Raw genomic sequence first — 20,794 nt, 5'->3', positions numbered from 1 at the left:
GTTTCTATTTTAAAATATAGTATGGATAGAATACAACAAAAAGTATTTTATTCTATTATTAACTTTTAACAGATTATAATAATCTAATAAATGAAAAGTTTATAATAATTTATTATTTATCTAAGATTTTTAAAAACAAAATAATAAAGAAAAACCTTAAAATTTTATTGAATACAAAATAATTTTTTACACATTTTCATTTATAATAGCAGCACATCAACTTTAAAAAAAGGACAAGCCTCTAGCTTTTAATATTTAAGTAAATTATAATTAATGATAGGAATTAAAATGTTTAAACTTTAGTTTTTAAATGAATTTTATTGACATAAATATAAACTGATTTCACATAACCAAAAATATCTTTTACTTTAATTGTTAAAATAAATTTTGCAAAGGAAAAAATATTATCCGAACAAGGAAAAATTTATAAATGGAAGTATTACATAATATGGCAATTTTTATCTTTTATGCACATATTCATATATGCATACAATATAACTTGGTCAGAGTAAATATCAAAAGAGAAAATTATTGTGAATTCTGGAACGAAGTTTTATATAGAGAATTAAATATGAATGGAATCTTAATAATATATACTTACTATAAATGAATCTTACTAATGATGTACAGTATAAACAATTCTGCTTTAATAAATCAAAAAGATTTCTAAAAAAATGTTACATAATATTAAATAACATTTATAATTATGATACAGTATACTGTTAGCATTTATATATCTTACATTCTCCAATGTTATAATGTACAAATAATCATCAATTATTATATTTTGATACATCAAATTTGACATCATTTTACAAAAGTTCTTATATTACAATAGTAAACACATTTTATATCATATAGTTATTTCCATGAATTCAAATCATTCTTCACACAGATTGTCTCTACAATTAGTGTTTCTAATTAAATTGCATTTTTGTATACAGAAAAAATAATTTCAAAGTAATTTTTTAAAGGTATAAAATTTTATTTATGATTTACTTTTTGTATATATTAAATTATGTTTCTGTTCTTAAATCACATTCCATTGTAGAGAATCAAATTCTGAAAAAATAAATAAAAGTTNAAATAATAATTATTAAACTATTTTATATACAGAGTAGCACTTAATCTATGAAATTTTTATTGCAGTTTACTCTACAGTCTATGCCATATCCACCTAATGATGAAGTAAAGGCAATGTCTGTCGAGTTGATAGCAGTTTCATTTGTTATGATTATAAATTTTGTATTCATATTTCCAATAATTGTAAAAAGAATTGTTGAAGAAAAATGTAGCAGAACAAAGGTATTATTATTTATTTATATATAAAAAATATTTGGGCAATTTTTGTCTTTAGATTCTAAATTTTAACTTATAGAATGTTGATTTTAAAATTATTTTAGAACATTTATATATCTTATTTGTATTTTAGAAAGAATACACTACAAATAATTTTAACTCATTTTTTTTTAAAGTATTCTTTTACTCTGTATTCAAATATCTTCTCTCTGAGCATGATGAATTTGATGATAAATTCTGTTACAGTAATTTTTGCTATTATAAAATTCTATTTTTAAATTTACAAACAAAATTAGATTTATCTGGCAGGATTAATAAATTTTTATAACTAAGATATGATAGCTGTTCAAGAAATATTTAACTGAATGCTATTCAATAGTTAAATTAATCTAATTGTGTATTTTCAATTAACAAAGCCATGTTTAAATATCTGAATAATTTAAAAATACATAGTGTGTCAACTTAAGCATCTATCCAGAGGCAAAAAAAAGAATCTTTTTAGTATTAGTTAGAATAAGTTAAGTTAGGCTGTAGACCGCAGCAAACACACACACTAATTATTGTCATCGTGATATGCACCCATTCTACTGTTACAGTATCTACAACCAGCACAATATGCAAAAGATGACACACACTAATTTGAATGATGCACCAAGATGATGTATTTACTGTATAGTATGACAAACCATAACATCTTCAGCACATTTTAAGAACTGATAAGGCACTGTTTTCCCAGAATGGAGTGTATAATTATCATGATGGGCAGAATGTGCTTCACAATACATGCTGTCGGAGTAGAATTGTGTAAGAACACAATTTCCGCCTTTTTTTAAAACTGGTAATGGCCAAAAAAGACTGTCGAGGAGGCGACTGTCGTGTTTGAATTAGCGGTGCACACAACTCAGTTCAGAGACGGTTAGCCAGAGATTGCATCATGCCACGGACCTCTGACAGAGAAGCGATCGGTGATTGGTCGGCAGAGAATCACACCACATGGCATATTTGCATAGGGCTACAGCCTGGTAATCGCTGATTGATCGTCTAGCCCGCTGTCCACGGCTATATAAGGTCAATGTGGAAGCGGGATATTCAAGTTCAGTTTTGGGAACTTCAGGTTGACATCAAGTTTGTCAGAGATCTTCAAGTAAGCCAACAAGCTCGTCTAAGTTTGTCCAGGGACTTTAAGCCATCCAGAAGCCAACAAAAGATTGCTACTAGTCTTCATTACACCAGATCGTCACAAGGTGCCTTCTCGACGAACCAGACCAGCAAATACAAACTGATTGAACTATCTTACCTTGTTAATGTTATTGACATACTGAGTTGGTCACCAATCGAGTACATATTGTACCGTTTAAACTTCACTCATACAAAATGATTGACACCAAGTATATTGTATCTAAATGCCTGTGTAGAATTTGGAGAAACTTCATATTCATTTACAGTACACTGAATAAGTGAACTGATACTCTATCTGAACATGCTAAACAAGACAATGGATGAATGACTTGTTAGACAGAATTAGATAACCTAATAAATAGGGTATAACAATTTGCAGGGCTTATCACATCCTATTGCAATTGTTATACCCTATACCCTAATTCTGTCTAATTTATAGTCATGGGCAAAAGGCATTGTTTATTATTAATTAATGACTTGTTATTGACACAACTGCAGCAGGTTTGATATCAGCATGATAGCAGGCTATCTCATTCCTGAACAGGTGTGTGTCAGTGGATCATGCCTGTCTGCAGGATAGAACAACACAATCCTATACTAAGACAAACTGAAGAGATGCATATAACAGGCTTATGAAATTCCTGAAACCAGAATGCTATATGTCATCCAAAACACAATGCTCAACCATCTGCATCTTTGTATAGTTGCTGAAGGTAGTTGTTTTCAAGTTGTACTGCAACAAAATAAAGTTCATTTTTTTTTGTAACAATTTCTGCAATGTTGTCTTTATCCTTTACAGTCATATTATTTGTAATTATGCTAAATCATCTTAATTTCATTCCCTGAACAAATATGCATCACATTCATACACTCATACAATGCTAGAAAGATCTCTCATCTCCAGATAATGTTTAAGTAGACATCTCATATATCTTAAAATTTAACTTAAAACTTTTAAATGAATTTTATACACACTAAAATTATGAATCATAAAACTATATAAATTGAGTAAAAAACTTCAAATTTTTAAATATGAAAGTTCATAAAAAACTGGTTTAAACTTGATTTTTTTTTCAGTTTATTTCACTAGATTTTGTTTTTAAAAAATATGAGTTACAAAAACATTATGTTAAATTATAATTTTCTGAAAATTTTTTATTAAAAAATGTTAGTAGCTCCTAAAAAGTGTTATTTATATTTGATACTAGTGGAGGTATCCAGTGTTGCCAGGAATTGACATATTTTTAAAATTTTACCAGTTAATCATTAAAACTTAATGGTTAATGATGTTAAAGAAAAAATTAATATTGTTGCCATAGAAATGCATGTTTTATCAATGAAAATTACATAACTCAATAAAATCCAGCTTGATATTTTATCTTTTGGCTAACTTAGACATGAGAGAAAGCTTAATGAAATCTGGTTTTAGATATTTGATAAATCTTTGTAGATTTGGTCTTGGTGGTGGCTATATGAAAATTATGCCATTTTCACTTTTGTCATTGTCATTCTTTACTTTTTCCTTTTGGTAGCATTTCAATTTTATTTTATATTTTTTCAGAAACAACAGTCTGTTCCTCAGCAGATTTATTTTCCAAGTGATCATCATCTACTTATGAGATCTTTGACTATAAATTCAAATGTGCCACCTATAAAACTATCTGATTTGCTTATGAAAACAATTTTCATTAACCACTTTCTTAGCAGCTGAATTCTTATTTAGTTGTGAGCAACCAATAATATCTTGAGGCTAAAACTCCGGATTCATCATCCTATCATTTGCACCTATATCATGATTTTCCTAAAGTAATGTATTTTGTTGGCTTTTTATGCAGATGAAAAGCCAACAAAATACATTGGTCAATCATATCAAAATATAATTGGTCAATCAATCAGTTGTTCAGTCAAACAGTTTGAAGATTCAAATTCAATCACCTGAAAAACTATTAGCAAGTACATGTTTTGTACTTGCTAATAGTATGTAGCTCCATATTTCTCTGATAATATGAAATGTCATAATCTTATAATTGAGAAGGCAGATAAAAAGTAGTCATTGACTTTCTCCTGGATGAGAAAATATATAAATTTGTTCAACTGTTAACTTTGGCATGCCATTCACAGATGAATTCTAATCTTAATCAGTTTTTCACAAAATGAATTGAAAATTCAGTCAATACTCTCAAAATTACTAGATATATATTTTGTGCTTGCTCAGAATAATAGGCTATAGTGATTTCAGTCAAATGTTTCAATCTTACTGATCAGAAAGATAGAGGGAATGTTATGAGGAAAAGTTTATTAAAACGTTCCCATTAATCTTCTGGACCCATAAAAAGTTTCATTGCATTTAATGAAACCCTGCCAAAAAGAATAAAGAATGGACAAATAAACTTTGAATACTATAGATAAAGATCCTATAAATAAATATTGAGTTTTATATATACATATTTGTTTACTTTATATGTATTATTATAGCATCACAATTCATTACTTTTAGACAAAAATCTAAATATTATGAAAGATAAACTCAACACACATTCTTGTTCAATGCAGACAAATAATAAAAGAAATAAATCTTCCAACTCTGATTTTCAATAAATTCTGCTGGTTGCAAAGTTTATTTTTTTTATTATTATTTTTTTTTTAAGTGTTTTATCTAATCATTTATTCTAATAAAAATAGAATTTAAAATTGTTTATTTTTAATTAAAATTTTTATTATAATACCATAAAAAAAAACTCTCTTCAAAAATGTTAATGTTCTAAATTTTAATGGAATGAAACAAAAAGCTAAAAATAATTTTGTCCTATATCAAATCTGTAATAACTGGAAAAACTATTAAATTTATCAACAGTTGTGTCAAACTTATGTAAGATTTATGAAAAGGATAACATAATGTGGTACTTTTATTTACTACAAGAATTATTTAATATTTTAAGTGTCATTTACTTTTTCAAATTCTTAAATTCTAGAAATATTACTTACTGTATAATTATCTGGTTATCTGTTTGAATGGCAATAAACTGATACAAAACTGATGGCTATCTGTTTGAAAGCACTAAATACATATAAATTATAATTATTGATTCATTGTTTAAAACTAAAACCCCTCTTTATCTCTCTTCTTTCTTTGTAATTTTATATCTGTATTTAATTAATAAATCATATGAATTTTCTTTATAAATATTACAGTAAGACTTATCAAATATAAACTATCTAAAAATAGTCTAGAGAGATGTTTTTCATTTAATATGATAAGAAATAAAGTAATACATGTACCATTTTAAACAACGTTAAACATATTACTCACCCTCAAAAAAACTTATTACTCACCCTCAAAAAATAAACATTTTGCTAGTTTTATAAATAGTTTTCCAGTTTATATCATAATTTAATTACATGTTACAAGGATACTTTGATATTTTATTTACAAAAATATTTAAATTAAAAATACTTACTTGTAAATATTGAATAAATTTATGCATCATTATTATGCAACATCAATTGCTGTCTTTAAATTTTGTATTAGTGTAGCTAATTCTGTTTCCAAGTTTAGCAGCATACCTATTCACACAAGTTATTTTGTTAGAATGTACAAAAACCTTTTAATATTTCATTATCATACATAAAATAAATTATAAATTCAGAAATCTTTAAAATTAAGAATCTCAAATTTAAAAATTGTCTGAATGTAAATATGAAAAAAATATGATAACTTCAAAATACAAATTACTCTTCATTCATTAGTTTTAATGATGAATTAAAGATGACTTTACTCAAGGACAATTTAAATATAAATTTGAAATATATATAAAGGAGGAAGACATCATTGGATCACATGGTCTTGGAAAAAGAAATAAAAGAGGGACTCGCCTCATACAGTTTTTCAAAGAGGAAAAGATGATCACCAACATCTGGTTCAAACTGCCTCCCATAAGACCAGATAACATTGTTAAAAATCAAATAGACTTTATTCTGATAAATAAAAAAGATTTTGTAACAGTACCACTTGTACAGATGTATCATCAGACCACAACCCATTGGTTCATTTGAAACTGCATAAGCCCATCCACAAATCATAAAACTTGCCATGACATTACCATCCTCAAAGATAAAGTACAAAGAGCAACAATAAGACGGACAGTACAAGAGGAATTAAAAAAGATGGCAAGAGAGAACATCTATAGAAGATAAACAGAAGAAAATAAGAGAGACAATCCAGAAAATTAGCAATAAGCATTTCTGCAGAAGGGAACAAAAGAACAAGAAGAAAGAATGGATGACTGATAACATACTCCACCTAATGAACTTAAAAAAGGACTTTCAAAAATTGAGACAAAACCAAATATGACGAAATACAAAAGATAATCCAATGAGAAATAAGAATCACAAAGGAAGTTCATATGACTGAAATTTTACACTGAGATAAAATAATACCAGAATAAACATGATCTCTTTAATATGCACAAGATCAGAAAAACTACTGAGAAGTGCAGGCAGAAAACATGTGCATTGCTAAAAAAGACAAGAATGGAAACCTGGCAATAGCTATATAAGACAAGTTCAATATATGGAAAGAATACATAAAAAAACTATTCAATGACAATAGAGGAGAATGACCTATCAAACAGTAACATTGAACCACCAATAAGAGCCTTAAGAACATCCAAAAATAGGAAAGCAAATGGTCCAAATGACATCCTTCTAGAGATGTTGAAACTCCTATCATAAGTGAACATTAATGAACTAACAGAACTCTTCAATGAATCTATGACACAGGCATCATCCCAAATGATTGGCTGCAATCAACTTTTATCACCACAACAAAAAAAAGCTGATGCCAAGTCATGTGATGAATACAGAACAATCAGTCTCATGATTCATGCACTCAAGGTCTTCTTAAAAATCATTCAAAACAGAATTTACAAAAAAATGTGAAGAGAACACTGGAGAAACACAATTTGGCTTCTGGAATTCCATGGGCACTAGAGAGTTCTCATACAAAGATGCAGATATATAGGATGTGACATGCATACTATTTACGCTTATGATTATACAAATTTATGCTTTTTAGATTATACAAAAGCTTTCAACAGGTGCCAACATGAAAAGATGATCCAGGCATTGCAGAAAACTGGCATTGACAACAAAGACAGAATCATCAGCAACCTTTACTAGAATCAAACCACACAGATCAGATGGAAGATCAACTGACAGAATAAATTCATATCTATTATATATAAATTTTCAGAGTATATATTGAAAAAGGTAGAGAATAATACACAAGGCTGTGTATTATCCCCTACCTTCTTCAATATATACTCTGAAAATATTTTTTTAGAAGCACTAGCACTGGTTGATCTGACACTTGTATCAAGATCAATGGAGGATATTTGAATAACATTCATTATGCTGATGACACAATACTGTTCTCCACAAATTTTAAAACCCTTCAGATAATGCTAGATTGTCAGAACTATAAGCAAAAAATATCTTTAGATCTCACCATCAAAAAGACCAAATATATGATCATAAGTCAAACATCAACTCAGGGCAAGTTGATAGCTGGATCAAATGAAATCGAGAGTAATTTAATTACTTGGGAACTGTCTTGAATGATAACTGGGATCATGATATAGCAATCTGAGCAGAAATGGAAAAGGTAAGAACTGTTTTCACTAAAATGAGAAAATTGCCATGTTCTAGAGACCTAACCCTTTATTTGAAAACTAGAATAATCAGATGCTGTATGATTCCAGTGCTATTGTACAGAGTTGAATCTTGGACTGCATCCAAAACATCTGAAAAGAAGATCAAAGCCTTCAAAATGTAGATTTATTAAAAGCGTCCAAGATTATCCTGGGTGTGCAACTAGTTAATGCAATTTTCATTTTAATATACAGTATTTAAGTATTTTATTTATTTTATTCATGTTTTAATATATTATTAGGACATTTAATTATGTTATTTCCCTCTTAAATTGTTTATTTACTTTTTTAAGTTTATTGAAATTGGTATTATTCAGGGTCTGGGATTGTATTAATTGACTTTCCATTATTTTTAAAGGAAAAAACTGCTTTGGACTTTGAAAGATTTGGAGTTCAAATAGCCTCCAAGAATGAATTAAATTCAAAATACAAGGCACCACTGTATACATACAGGGTGTTTATAATTAAAGTTCCACTTTGAAATGGTAATAATGTAAAAAATGTCATCGGATTTTATTTCCCGCAAAAAAAAAGTTAAAAAACGCACCACCAACAGAAAATGGCGGTGCATGCAATATTGTTAAACGAAATAAGACATGAAGACATCGTTTAAAATGTTTTTATCAGTTTTAAAATGCATTACAGAGCATGTTCAATGTGGTGTTCACCATTTTTGATAAGCAAGTTACATTTTTGATAAGCAAGTTACATAAATTGAAAGGTTTACAGGAAAAGAGAGAAAAATTTTTAAAGGATGTACAATTTTTTAAGTGCCATCTTCGTGAAGAAATCACTCCAAGAACATTACAACTAAAGAAGTCGATAAGAAAAGACATCAATGAACAAGATATATGGAAGATAGAAAGATTAATATTGAAATCAATAATAAATAAAAAAGGTAAATTAATTAATAATATAAATAAAAAGATTAAAGAGTTAAAAATTAAATTAAACATTAAAAGTAAGAGAAAAGAAGCAAAGACTATAAATAAATACATAAAAAATAAAAATGAAAGATTATGTAAATTATTTGATTATCCTTTAGAATCGGAATACAGAGAGTGGCAAGAAAATCTGGTGGTAAACCTAACTGAAAAAAGTATTCCAGATGATTATATGCGGTTTTTGTCATATGGTGTGGGTATGAATTTACCATATTTTGATAAATCATTGGATACTATAGCGGACATTGAATTGGCAATATTCAAAAGTGGACTTGATAAAAACAAAAAAGAAGAAATGAGAATAAAGATCGCTGAAGATCTAAAGAAGTTTAAAACAAAACAAGGATACATGATGGATCAAAAGGCTAAGAAGTATATAGGTAAATATAACAGATTGAAAAAGTTTCTTCATAGATTTAATTTAGGTATTGTAAAAGCAGATAAATCAAGGCAATTAATAATAATGAATTTAACAGATTTAGACAAAAAGAAACAGGAAATTATAAAAGAAGGAAATTTTGAAAAATTAGAGTTAGATCCAACAAGTAACATACAGAAATTATTGAAGAAAATTGTAGGAAAATTAATAAAAGAAGGAGCTATTTCAATTACTGAAAGTAAAGAACTATTACCAGGAGAAAATGTGAGAATGCCAAAGTTAAATGTTCGTATTAAGACACACAAACAAAATAAATGCAGACCTATAGTAGACTTTAAGATGACCGTGTTATATAATTTAGAGATATTTTTAAAGAAATCATTACAGGTTATATTAAACTCTGAACTTAGTATAAAAAATACTGATAGTTTAATTTCAAGATTAGAAGCAGGAAGAATTTTGCCAGAGTACCGTTTAATGAGTATAGATATAGTGTCAATGTATCCATCGATTACAAAAGAAATGATTATACAGAGTTTAAGTGAGTATAACACCCCTTCAGATTTAATATCATTAATAACATTTGTATTGGAAAACAATTTCTTTGCAGTTAAAGGCGAGTACTTTCGACAAAAGGATGGAATATCCATGGGCTCGGTGGTCGGCCCAAAGCTGGCAGAGATTGTTATGAAAAATATAGATAAAACGTTGCTGAACTTAGGTGGAATAGTTTTTCTGGCACGGTATGTCGATGATATATTTATTATTTATAATAGTAAAATAACATCACCAGAAAAAATCTTAAAAGAAGCTAATGAAATTAATGAACATATTAAGTTCACCTATGAGTGTGAAAAATTAGATAGTCTAAATTATTTGGATATCACAATAACCAGGTTTAAAGATCATTTGGAGTATAGTAGGTATGAAAAACCTTGTAACACAAATAAAGTTATAAATTTTAGATCGTATTGTCCAATTAATCAAAAAAGAAATATTTATTTAATGGAAGTAAAAAAGATATTTTCTAGAACAACCAGAAGTGAAAAAAGAATAGAAGAACTCAAAAAAATAAATAAGAAGTACTTGTTGAACAATTATCCGAAAAGATTGCTGAGGAACTGGTATGATGAATATTCAAAAAGAAGATTTCAAGTAAAGCAACAAAAAGAAAGTAAAAAGTATGTTTCTTTTCCATATATCCAAGGTATTTTTGAAAAATATAAAAAAATTTTCTGTAAAAACTTAATACAATTGGCTCCATTGCAAAAAAATAGATTATCTGAATTAATTAGAACTGAACCTTACAGAAAGAAAGATTTATTGGAAGAAGATGGAGTGGTTTACAGGCTTCAATGTACGTGTGGAGTACCGTATTACTACGTTGGAGAAACAAAACGGAAACTAAAAGTGAGGATGTCGGAACACTTGGCAGCAGTACGAAATAAAATTAATACATCCCCGGTATTTTTGCATTGTCATGTTAATAACTGTCAATTAGATATTAATAATGTAAAAATAATACATAAAGAGAAAAATATTGTAAAAAGAAAATTTAAAGAACATTTCGCGATAATTATGCAAAGTAATGTAATGAATTTGAATAATGGGGTGATACCAGCGGAATGCTGGGAAGAGTTTGTGTTACTTAAAGATTGTAAACGCGATAGTATCAGTGAGAAAGATGTGTTTTCTTCTGTGTCTACGACGGAGAAAAATGTGTCGTTTGAGATACCTTCTGCTGTTCCTATTGTACACTCTAGTAGTCAGAAACCCTACTGAAGAGGCCTTGACAGGCGAAATGCATTTGGGGTGAAGTATATATTTATATAAAAATAAAATTATATTTTCCTTGTTAACCTGTTTACCCTTTTTTAATTTTTTATATCAGTCTACGGACTCGGGACTTATTAAGCCTCCAAAAGTCAGAAACGAATGGAAAACTAGTAGTTTTCCGTGTACTAAAGATTAGTACAGTACGGTAATATAAAAAAAAAAGTTACATTGCATTACTGAGTTCTCAACAGTAGCTCTTGGTATATCACTTTCTTCCTGCCATAAGCCATTGTGATTTTGCATAACCCCACAAACAGTTTTGTTTTAAAACTGATTAAAAACATTTGCAATGATGTCTTCATGTCTTATTTCATTTAACAATATTGCAGACTGCGCCATTTCCCATTGGTGGTGAGTTTTTGAACTATTTTTTTTTTTGCAGGAAATAAAATCTCATGACATCCTGTACACTATTACAAAGTTTGATAACATTCTGTCCAATAGTTTTCATTTTATGGCCATTTCAAAGTGGAACTTTAACTATAAACACCCTGCATATTATTTGTAAAACATTCTCTTTCATACTTCTTAAAATTGTTTAAATGCAAATCCCACTAATGCTGTAAGCTTTAACAGATAATTTAAAACATTATAATCAATTGGTATTATTAAATAAACAAATTAACAATTACCAGAATCTTGGTCATAGAATAATTAATTAACATTCTAAATTAATAGTTAATTTATGATTTGGTATTTAATATATATTTCAGTTTGATCTTTTAGCTATTCAGAAATATATTTATTAAATTAAATATCCCATAACATTTGATTATTAAAAAAACAGAAAATTTATTATTTAAAAAACTTTTTACCACTAAATAAATTGTTAAAATGTATTTTGGTACAAATATCAAATTTTCAATCTTTTAATGCTAAAATAACTAAGTTAAAAATATTAATTTACCTGTATTGGCATTTGCTGCTGCTATAAGACTAACCATTAGAGATGATTTATTAAAATGAATAACCTATAATATTAAATTATAATAAATTATTCAAGCAAGTTTTAAAAATAAGACAACTTTTATTACTGTTATAATTTAATAAAAAACATTTTTCAATTTAATACAATGGCAATTATATATCAAATAGAGAATTAGATATTACAATTAAAATAATAACTCTGTTGCCAGTCAGCACCTTATCAGGTGAAGAGAGCTGAGTAGTTCCAATAAGCTATAGAGCAATGTTGGCAAGATCATAAGATTCCATTAGGATCATGTATGCCAGTAAGATCCATGAAAAGAAGTGAAGCAAAAAGCTTCATTTCTCTTCAGACCTTAATGTCATTTGGATTGAACACTGTCACAAGTAATATCCAATCCATATAGATTACTGATATAGGTTGTTTCCTGTGATTGTGATGCATTCTCAACAGGGGCATTGCCAGAGTTAACAAAATCAGCATTTGTGAGTTAGGCAGAAAATCCCATTCAAGAAAAACAGTCTGCCACAGTCTCTGTTGGTCACTAGTGGTAAATGCACCTCTAGCCAAGTGTAACTATTATATCACAAACACATTCATCACTTCGCTCACTCACAATGGACAACACAAACCTGTACAAAGTGCTTTAGTGGCAATTCAGTCACTAACCACAAAGACTGGAAAATCATGCCAATTAATGAAGTGAACACAGGAAATCAATGAATTCATTATCTGTATTTATTTCATTATCATAAAAGATGAAACAAACATGTCTGTATAAAGACAAATATTGCATAACAAATTCACTCTAAAATAGCACATCTCATTGTTACAAAAAAAGGGTTGTTGATCAGAAAATAACAATCATAGGGCGTTCTTAGGAAGTCTGTTCATCATGTAAACATCTATACCTGCCAAAAAGTAAGATCTACTTGTTCTGTTCTGCAACTTCAACAACAGTAAGTTGATTGCTGCTAGGCAACAGTCTACACAAATCTATTTTGCTGTATAAAACTGTCAGGCAGAAACTATCCTTTACAGCAGGGATTACCAACAGAGTTAATATAGATCCCATGGGGGTCAATGGAACTCAAAGAGTCAATTGGGAGTCGATAGAAAAATTAGATATTTATTGTACTGCTTCAATAATTTCAGATAATTTTCAAATAAGAACAACAACAATCATGTGGGAAATTCATTAACTGATTTAATAATTTACTTGATATATTACACAAAATCTTGAAAAATAACAAAAGTTTTAAGGCAGTCAATTGAAAATAGAATCTTCTAAACAAATGGTCAATGCAAGAAAAAAATTGGGAACCCCTGCTTTCACAGTAAAACAGTACTAAAGAATAATAATGCTATCATTTCTATTACCAATAAGAGTTCCTGTATATAAATAACTTAATAATATGGATTAGGATTTTTTGATAAAATCTATTTCATAAACATACTTGATAGTTGTTATAGGTTGCCATAATCCATTTATTTTTTCCTAAACCAAGTTTTCCTCCTTGATCTGTAACTGTTGCAACTGTTGATAAAATGCTTGGTTTTAATGCTACTTCTGGCACTTCATCATCTGAAACTATAATATAAGCTTTTGTTAAATTTTGCAATAATACATAGTAGAACTTCTGTTATTAAAATATAAAATATCATCCTGTGAAAATGAAATGAAATATGAATGAACATCCTCATTAACTCGAACCAGAATAACTAAGTCATTTTCTTTCCCCAATTATCTGGCATAACATGTTAAATCAAACTGGTTAATTTACAATAGATTAGTAAAATATAGATTATGCTACAATTGTTTTTTTCAATTTTCATAGGTTTCTTCTATGAGATTGGGAAAATGTGGCTAAACTGATCTCCATTTGTAACTAATCATAGTAGTGAATATAAGTTACTGAATACAATACACAAGGCAAATAAATAATTACATTGAAAAAACTAAAGATTAATTCATGTAAATATTTCATTCTACTTTTTTGCTCATCGGTTGTTATTTTTTGAATTCCAACAGGTATGACTGGTGTAAAATGATCAAATGATGAAAAAGAAAAGCCTTGTTGTGAGCTTTAGGCAATTGATTTGGAGACCAAAAGAAAAATCATCCATAAGCACAAAGATGGCTAAATCTTTGACATAACTGTTCATGATTGTATAAAAAGAATATAAAAAATTCTTTATATTATATTCAAATTATGATTAAAACTGACTTTTGTATAAAGTGCTGGATCAATCAAAAGATGTAGGTTGAAAATCACCTATAAAAATTTGAATGATTCTCATATCGCTGACTGCTATTTGAATGATATGAATAACAATAATAATTGAATGATTATTCAATCTATAAAACTTCTTCTTTTGATTAAACTTTCACAATTTCTCAGATGTTTAATGATAAAATGCTGATTGTAAAACACTATATTTTCCACACTAAGCATAAAGATGTGAAAGTCTTAAAACAAATTGACNATACATAAAATAAATTATAAATTCAGAAATCTTTAAAATTAAGAATCTCAAATTTAAAAATTGTCTGAATGTAAATATGAAAAAAATATGATAACTTCAAAATACAAATTACTCTTCATTCATTAGTTTTAATGATGAATTAAAGATGACTTTACTCAAGGACAATTTAAATATAAATTTGAAATATATATAAAGGAGGAAGACATCATTGGATCACATGGTCTTGGAAAAAGAAATAAAAGAGGGACTCGCCTCATACAGTTTTTCAAAGAGGAAAAGATGATCACCAACATCTGGTTCAAACTGCCTCCCATAAGACCAGATAACATTGTTAAAAATCAAATAGACTTTATTCTGATAAATAAAAAAGATTTTGTAACAGTACCACTTGTACAGATGTATCATCAGACCACAACCCATTGGTTCATTTGAAACTGCATAAGCCCATCCACAAATCATAAAACTTGCCATGACATTACCATCCTCAAAGATAAAGTACAAAGAGCAACAATAAGACGGACAGTACAAGAGGAATTAAAAAAGATGGCAAGAGAGAACATCTATAGAAGATAAACAGAAGAAAATAAGAGAGACAATCCAGAAAATTAGCAATAAGCATTTCTGCAGAAGGGAACAAAAGAACAAGAAGAAAGAATGGATGACTGATAACATACTCCACCTAATGAACTTAAAAAAGGACTTTCAAAAATTGAGACAAAACCAAATATGACGAAATACAAAAGATAATCCAATGAGAAATAAGAATCACAAAGGAAGTTCATATGACTGAAATTTTACACTGAGATAAAATAATACCAGAATAAACATGATCTCTTTAATATGCACAAGATCAGAAAAACTACTGAGAAGTGCAGGCAGAAAACATGTGCATTGCTAAAAAAGACAAGAATGGAAACCTGGCAATAGCTATATAAGACAAGTTCAATATATGGAAAGAATACATAAAAAAACTATTCAATGACAATAGAGGAGAATGACCTATCAAACAGTAACATTGAACCACCAATAAGAGCCTTAAGAACATCCAAAAATAGGAAAGCAAATGGTCCAAATGACATCCTTCTAGAGATGTTGAAACTCCTATCATAAGTGAACATTAATGAACTAACAGAACTCTTCAATGAATCTATGACACAGGCATCATCCCAAATGATTGGCTGCAATCAACTTTTATCACCACAACAAAAAAAAGCTGATGCCAAGTCATGTGATGAATACAGAACAATCAGTCTCATGATTCATGCACTCAAGGTCTTCTTAAAAATCATTCAAAACAGAATTTACAAAAAAATGTGAAGAGAACACTGGAGAAACACAATTTGGCTTCTGGAATTCCATGGGCACTAGAGAGTTCTCATACAAAGATGCAGATATATAGGATGTGACATGCATACTATTTACGCTTATGATTATACAAATTTATGCTTTTTAGATTATACAAAAGCTTTCAACAGGTGCCAACATGAAAAGATGATCCAGGCATTGCAGAAAACTGGCATTGACAACAAAGACAGAATCATCAGCAACCTTTACTAGAATCAAACCACACAGATCAGATGGAAGATCAACTGACAGAATAAATTCATATCTATTATATATAAATTTTCAGAGTATATATTGAAAAAGGTAGAGAATAATACACAAGGCTGTGTATTATCCCCTACCTTCTTCAATATATACTCTGAAAATATTTTTTTAGAAGCACTAGCACTGGTTGATCTGACACTTGTATCAAGATCAATGGAGGATATTTGAATAACATTCATTATGCTGATGACACAATACTGTTCTCCACAAATTTTAAAACCCTTCAGATAATGCTAGATTGTCAGAACTATAAGCAAAAAATATCTTTAGATCTCACCATCAAAAAGACCAAATATATGATCATAAGTCAAACATCAACTCAGGGCAAGTTGATAGCTGGATCAAATGAAATCGAGAGTAATTTAATTACTTGGGAACTGTCTTGAATGATAACTGGGATCATGATATAGCAATCTGAGCAGAAATGGAAAAGGTAAGAACTGTTTTCACTAAAATGAGAAAATTGCCATGTTCTAGAGACCTAACCCTTTATTTGAAAACTAGAATAATCAGATGCTGTATGATTCCAGTGCTATTGTACAGAGTTGAATCTTGGACTGCATCCAAAACATCTGAAAAGAAGATCAAAGCCTTCAAAATGTAGATTTATTAAAAGCGTCCAAGATTATCCTGGGTGTGCAACTAGTTAATGCAATTTTCATTTTAATATACAGTATTTAAGTATTTTATTTATTTTATTCATGTTTTAATATATTATTAGGACATTTAATTATGTTATTTCCCTCTTAAATTGTTTATTTACTTTTTTAAGTTTATTGAAATTGGTATTATTCAGGGTCTGGGATTGTATTAATTGACTTTCCATTATTTTTAAAGGAAAAAACTGCTTTGGACTTTGAAAGATTTGGAGTTCAAATAGCCTCCAAGAATGAATTAAATTCAAAATACAAGGCACCACTGTATACATACAGGGTGTTTATAATTAAAGTTCCACTTTGAAATGGTAATAATGTAAAAAATGTCATCGGATTTTATTTCCCGCAAAAAAAAAGTTAAAAAACGCACCACCAACAGAAAATGGCGGTGCATGCAATATTGTTAAACGAAATAAGACATGAAGACATCGTTTAAAATGTTTTTATCAGTTTTAAAATGCATTACAGAGCATGTTCAATGTGGTGTTCACCATTTTTGATAAGCAAGTTACATTTTTGATAAGCAAGTTACATAAATTGAAAGGTTTACAGGAAAAGAGAGAAAAATTTTTAAAGGATGTATAATTTTTTAAGTGCCATCTTCGTGAAGAAATCACTCCAAGAACATTACAACTAAAGAAGTCGATAAGAAAAGACATCAATGAACAAGATATATGGAAGATAGAAAGATTAATATTGAAATCAATAATAAATAAAAAAGGTAAATTAATTAATAATATAAATAAAAAGATTAAAGAGTTAAAAATTAAATTAAACATTAAAAGTAAGAGAAAAGAAGCAAAGACTATAAATAAATACATAAAAAATAAAAATGAAAGATTATGTAAATTATTTGATTATCCTTTAGAATCGGAATACAGAGAGTGGCAAGAAAATCTGGTGGTAAACTTAACTGAAAAAAGTATTCCAGATGATTATATGCGGTTTTTGTCATATGGTGTGGGTATGAATTTACCATATTTTGATAAATCATTGGATACTATAGCGGACATTGAATTGGCAATATTCAAAAGTGGACTTGATAAAAACAAAAAAGAAGAAATGAGAATAAAGATCGCTGAAGATCTAAAGAAGTTTAAAACAAAACAAGGATACATGATGGATCAAAAGGCTAAGAAGTATATAGGTAAATATAACAGATTGAAAAAGTTTCTTCATAGATTTAATTTAGGTATTGTAAAAGCAGATAAATCAAGGCAATTAATAATAATGAATTTAACAGATTTAGACAAAAAGAAACAGGAAATTATAAAAGAAGGAAATTTTGAAAAATTAGAGTTAGATCCAACAAGTAACATACAGAAATTATTGAAGAAAATTGTAGGAAAATTAATAAAAGAAGGAGCTATTTCAATTACTGAAAGTAAAGAACTATTACCAGGAGAAAATGTGAGAATGCCAAAGTTAAATGTTCGTATTAAGACACACAAACAAAATAAATGCAGACCTATAGTAGACTTTAAGATGACCGTGTTATATAATTTAGAGATATTTTTAAAGAAATCATTACAGGTTATATTAAACTCTGAACTTAGTATAAAAAATACTGATAGTTTAATTTCAAGATTAGAAGCAGGAAGAATTTTGCCAGAGTACCGTTTAATGAGTATAGATATAGTGTCAATGTATCCATCGATTACAAAAGAAATGATTATACAGAGTTTAAGTGAGTATAACACCCCTTCAGATTTAATATCATTAATAACATTTGTATTGGAAAACAATTTCTTTGCAGTTAAAGGCGAGTACTTTCGACAAAAGGATGGAATATCCATGGGCTCGGTGGTCGGCCCAAAGCTGGCAGAGATTGTTATGAAAAATATAGATAAAACGTTGCTGAACTTAGGTGGAATAGTTTTTCTGGCACGGTATGTCGATGATATATTTATTATTTATAATAGTAAAATAACATCACCAGAAAAAATCTTAAAAGAAGCTAATGAAATTAATGAACATATTAAGTTCACCTATGAGTGTGAAAAATTAGATAGTCTAAATTATTTGGATATCACAATAACCAGGTTTAAAGATCATTTGGAGTATAGTAGGTATGAAAAACCTTGTAACACAAATAAAGTTATAAATTTTAGATCGTATTGTCCAATTAATCAAAAAAGAAATATTTATTTAATGGAAGTAAAAAAGATATTTTCTAGAACAACCAGAAGTGAAAAAAGAATAGAAGAACTCAAAAAAATAAATAAGAAGTACTTGTTGAACAATTATCCGAAAAGATTGCTGAGGAACTGGTATGATGAATATTCAAAAAGAAGATTTCAAGTAAAGCAACAAAAAGAAAGTAAAAAGTATGTTTCTTTTCCATATATCCAAGGTATTTTCGAAAAATATAAAAAAATTTTCTGTGAAAACTTAATACAATTGGCTCCATTGCAAAAAAATAGATTATCTGAATTAATTAGAACTGAACCTTACAGAAAGAAAGATTTATTGGAAGAAGATGGAGTGGTTTACAGGCTTCAATGTACGTGTGGAGTACCGTATTACTACGTTGGAGAAACGAAACGGAAACTAAAAGTGAGGATGTCGGAACACTTGGCAGCAGTACGAAATAAAATTAATACATCCCCGGTATTTTTGCATTGCCATGTTAACAACTGTCAATTAGATATTAATAATGTAAAAATAATACATAAAGAGAAAAATATTGTAAAAAGAAAATTTAAAGAACATTTCGCGATAATTATGCAAAGTAATGTAATGAATTTGAATAATGGGGTGATACCAGCGGAATGCTGGGAAGAGTTTGTGTTACTTAAAGATTGTAAACGCGATAGTATCAGTGAGAAAGATGTGTTTTCTTCTGTGTCTACGACGGAGAAAAATGTGTCGTTTGAGATACCTTCTGCTGTTCCTATTGTACACTCTAGTAGTCAGAAACCCTACTGAAGAGGCCTTGACAGGCGAAATGCATTTGGGGTGAAGTATATATTTATATAAAAATAAAATTATATTTTCCTTGTTAACCTGTTTACCCTTTTTTAATTTTTTATATCAGTCTACGGACTCGGGACTTATTAAGCCTCCAAAAGTCAGAAACGAATGGAAAACTAGTAGTTTTCCGTGTACTAAAGATTAGTACAGTACGGTAATATAAAAAAAAAAGTTACATTGCATTACTGAGTTCTCAACAGTAGCTCTTGGTATATCACTTTCTTCCTGCCATAAGCCATTGTGATTTTGCATAACCCCACAAACAGTTTTGTTTTAAAACTGATTAAAAACATTTGCAATGATGTCTTCATGTCTTATTTCATTTAACAATATTGCAGACTGCGCCATTTCCCATTGGTGGTGAGTTTTTGAACTATTTTTTTTTTTGCAGGAAATAAAATCTCATGACATCCTGTACACTATTACAAAGTTTGATAACATTCTGTCCAATAGTTTTCATTTTATGGCCATTTCAAAGTGGAACTTTAACTATAAACACCCTGCATATTATTTGTAAAACATTCTCTTTCATACTTCTTAAAATTGTTTAAATGCAAATCCCACTAATGCTGTAAGCTTTAACAGATAATTTAAAACATTATAATCAATTGGTATTATTAAATAAACAAATTAACAATTACCAGAATCTTGGTCATAGAATAATTAATTAACATTCTAAATTAATAGTTAATTTATGATTTGGTATTTAATATATATTTCAGTTTGATCTTTTAGCTATTCAGAAATATATTTATTAAATTAAATATCCCATAACATTTGATTATTAAAAAAACAGA

At 28.6% G+C, this 20,794-nt stretch overlaps 2 protein-coding genes across 2 annotated transcripts; both read left to right on the top strand.

Annotated features, from left to right (window-relative positions):
• The first annotated feature begins 8,834 nt into the window (after positions 1–8,834).
• Positions 8,835–11,486, top strand: LOC111626698. The gene is made up of 4 exons (XM_023370178.1): positions 8,835–9,084; positions 9,232–10,050; positions 10,120–11,321; positions 11,401–11,486. The coding sequence occupies exons 1-3, from the start codon at positions 8,835–8,837 to the stop codon at positions 11,289–11,291; spliced, it is 2,241 nt and encodes a 746-aa protein (XP_023225946.1). The 3' UTR covers positions 11,292–11,321; positions 11,401–11,486.
• Positions 11,487–17,922: 6,436 nt separating this feature from the next.
• LOC111626693 lies at positions 17,923–20,147 on the top strand. Its single transcript, XM_023370174.1, has 5 exons — positions 17,923–18,455; positions 18,558–18,711; positions 18,781–19,351; positions 19,481–19,982; positions 20,062–20,147. The coding sequence occupies exons 1-4, from the start codon at positions 17,964–17,966 to the stop codon at positions 19,950–19,952; spliced, it is 1,689 nt and encodes a 562-aa protein (XP_023225942.1). The 5' UTR covers positions 17,923–17,963; the 3' UTR covers positions 19,953–19,982; positions 20,062–20,147.
• Positions 20,148–20,794: the final 647 nt, after the last annotated feature.

This window comes from Centruroides sculpturatus, unplaced genomic scaffold (assembly GCF_000671375.1).
Source record: "Centruroides sculpturatus isolate CEXI.00-Female unplaced genomic scaffold, Cexi_2.0 scaffold381, whole genome shotgun sequence".
In the NCBI taxonomy this organism is placed as follows: domain Eukaryota; kingdom Metazoa; phylum Arthropoda; class Arachnida; order Scorpiones; family Buthidae; genus Centruroides; species Centruroides sculpturatus.
This window is presented reverse-complemented; position numbering and strand designations above follow the sequence as displayed.